Raw genomic sequence first — 2,764 nt, forward strand, 5'->3', positions numbered from 1 at the left:
GGCAAAAAAAAACGTGTAACACCTACAAAGTTGGTGGATTCAAAAAATTTCTCGCTAAATACACGTAAACTATTCCTTCGTAAATAACACGCAAAGTTTACGTCGTATTTACGAGGAAATAGTTTTTCCTCGTAAAATACTCGTAAAATTACATCCACTTTACGACGAAACACTTTTGTCGTTACGTTACGAGGAAATAATGATGACTTTAGTTTTTCACTTAAATTCCTCGTAAACTCGACGTAAATTTACGAGGATTGTTTTTCCTCGTTAAATTTCGTATTAAGCATGTGTTTTCTTGTAGTGTATGAAACAAAAATTGGAAATATCAATTCTCTGCAATTAAAGAATAAGACAATAAAATTGTAAAATTACAAAATAAAATAAAAAATATATATAGAAAGAAAGATTTAGTAAAATATAATCATAATATAATTTCCATAATTGATAGTGCTACTGCTCAGTTACACTAAAAAGTCTAAATTTACAACATATACGGTTTTATTTACATCTTTAAACCTATTATCTAATTAAAATGATTCTAAAAAAGTGCCAGCATGAAGAGTTAGAAAATATATGATAAAATATAATACATAACTTTAAAAATACATTATCACTGATCACTAAAAAATTATGTTAGTAGTAATAAAAATGAAATGACAACACATTTATCAAAACCATAGAACGGCAGGCAACAAGATGTTATTAAATATACAAGCTACAAATTAAATATGCTCAACGCAAACACACATAAAAATGAGACATCATATTTGGATATATTTAAATAAATAATTTTAAATATATTATATTCTTGATAATTTTAAAATTACTTAAAAAGAAACTAAATTATTAAAAAAATTAATATACAAATAAAACTAAAGCAATATTTTGTAACGTCAAAATAATAAATAAATAATAAATATATTATGTTAATAAAATAGATTTTAAAGACTTCTAATTCATGTAATACTACAAAATTTAAAATTTGTTTATTACAATTAATATTTTTCCATTATATATATTAAAATAATATTCTAGATCGATATTCAATTGTCAGTTTTCAACTATTACATGTAAAAAAATATTATTAAGTTCGTTTTTTTGAAAAAGAGGTTTTATATTTTAAGTACGTTATTGTAGTACTTTTTCTTTTCGTGAATTTATTCGAGATGAGATTCCGATCTTTTAAACTAAGATAATTTATGTTCTATACATAATTATATTTTTTTTACATAACTCTAAAATCTCGGACTTGATTCTTCATATTTTATTAGTTAATTGTGTTACATATAATAGAAATATTTACTTCAAACTAAAAATATAAAAAAATCAAATTTAAAAATTAGTTATATATAATTTAATATACAAAAATTAACATACAAATAAAAATGATAAATGTAACAAATTTAAATATATTATCCACGCGTAGCGCGGAGAAAAGATCTAGTATGTTGAATAATTAAATTGTGGATGCAATAGCATGCTCATCTTTTTTTTTTTTAACTTTTAATCACCGGATATCCATTTAAAACCTGCAGTGGATGTCCAATTGTAAACATGGCTTGTTCTCTATGTTCAAATGCTGTTTAGGAAGGGTTTTGAGCTGCTCGTCCGATCCGTACATGTTGTGGATATATATATTTTTTAATATATTGTGGAAGAATTTCTTTCGTAATATTTTTAAAAAGCTATGTATAATACATATAGTTTGGCATAATCAAATCAACTCTAACATACAATTTTATATGGTAAATACAAGAAATTTATCGCATCCATTTTGGCGTGAAGAAAACAGAAGCAACATGCACATGGAAAGGGTCTTAATAATTCATTAACAATAATCTTAATATATTCCAATTGTACGCTAGTAACTTAAATTAGTAATAAGCGCCAAAGTATTACTAGTCGTTGTTGCAAGTTCCTGGACAACCTTCGTCACCGTCTTCTTAGTTTCTTTATTCACTTTCACCTCTTCGAACCCGTCCTTACAAGTCCCTTCGTCGGTCAACGCCGAGCTCACCCAAGTCCTAACGTTCGTTATATGCTCAGCTATAGAGTCACCAGCTCGTAGAGTCTTCATTTCTGTAATCGCTTGCTTGAGCTCAACAACTGTGTCCTCCATCTCCTCAAGGCAGTCCTTGAGGATCAGCGTCTCCGGTACCATTTTACTCTTCCGCCCGGCCGCGGATTTCTGGGACTTTTTGAGAAGCTTAGCGACGACAGAAGTCGCTTCTTTTGCGGATTTCACGTTGAGTTTAAGGGCTGTGGTGCACAGCTTGATCGGGTCAGATTTGATGGCCGTGGAGTATGTGGATAAAGACTTGTAGCATTTGTCAGGGTATGTTGTCGAATTGCATGCCGTTTTCACGAACATTTTGTGGTTTTGGGAGTAGGATGATGGAGTGGCTGCTGTCATTTGGATGTTTGTTGATGTGAGGAAAACGAAGACGAGCGTTAGAGAATAGAGGAACTGCGACATGTTACCTTTCGTCATTCGAGTGTGAACAAATTTATATGGACGAATTGTGCAGCTATGTTGTATATTGTGTCTTATATATATACAACAGAAGACAAGCACCTTAGGTTTTTATATTGAAGGAGGGAACTGAATATATCTTCTTTTTAAGGCGTACGTAAGAATATGGTTAGCTAGACTATATCGTTATACGTATCATGTATGTACATTACTGTTGGTTTCTTAATATAACAACACAATTGTATTATGTATCAATGTATGTGTATACATACGTCTGAACGTAACTTA

At 29.7% G+C, this 2,764-nt stretch overlaps 1 protein-coding gene across 1 annotated transcript; it reads right to left on the minus strand.

Moving 5' to 3' along the window:
* Positions 1–1,828: 1,828 nt before the first annotated feature.
* On the minus strand, positions 1,829–2,524 carry LOC106326404 (21 kDa protein-like). Its single transcript, XM_013764392.1, has one exon. The coding sequence runs from the start codon at positions 2,492–2,494 to the stop codon at positions 1,865–1,867; it is 630 nt and encodes a 209-aa protein (XP_013619846.1). The 5' UTR covers positions 2,495–2,524; the 3' UTR covers positions 1,829–1,864.
* Positions 2,525–2,764: the final 240 nt, after the last annotated feature.

The sequence above is a fragment of the Brassica oleracea genome, chromosome C2 (genome assembly GCF_000695525.1).
Source record: "Brassica oleracea var. oleracea cultivar TO1000 chromosome C2, BOL, whole genome shotgun sequence".
Lineage (NCBI taxonomy): Eukaryota > Viridiplantae > Streptophyta > Magnoliopsida > Brassicales > Brassicaceae > Brassica > Brassica oleracea.

Excerpts from the sequence above, each read along its gene's own strand:
- LOC106326404 (XM_013764392.1), bottom strand. The coding sequence starts at position 2,494 with ATGACGAAAGGTAACATGTCGCAGTTCCTCTATTCTCTAACGCTCGTC.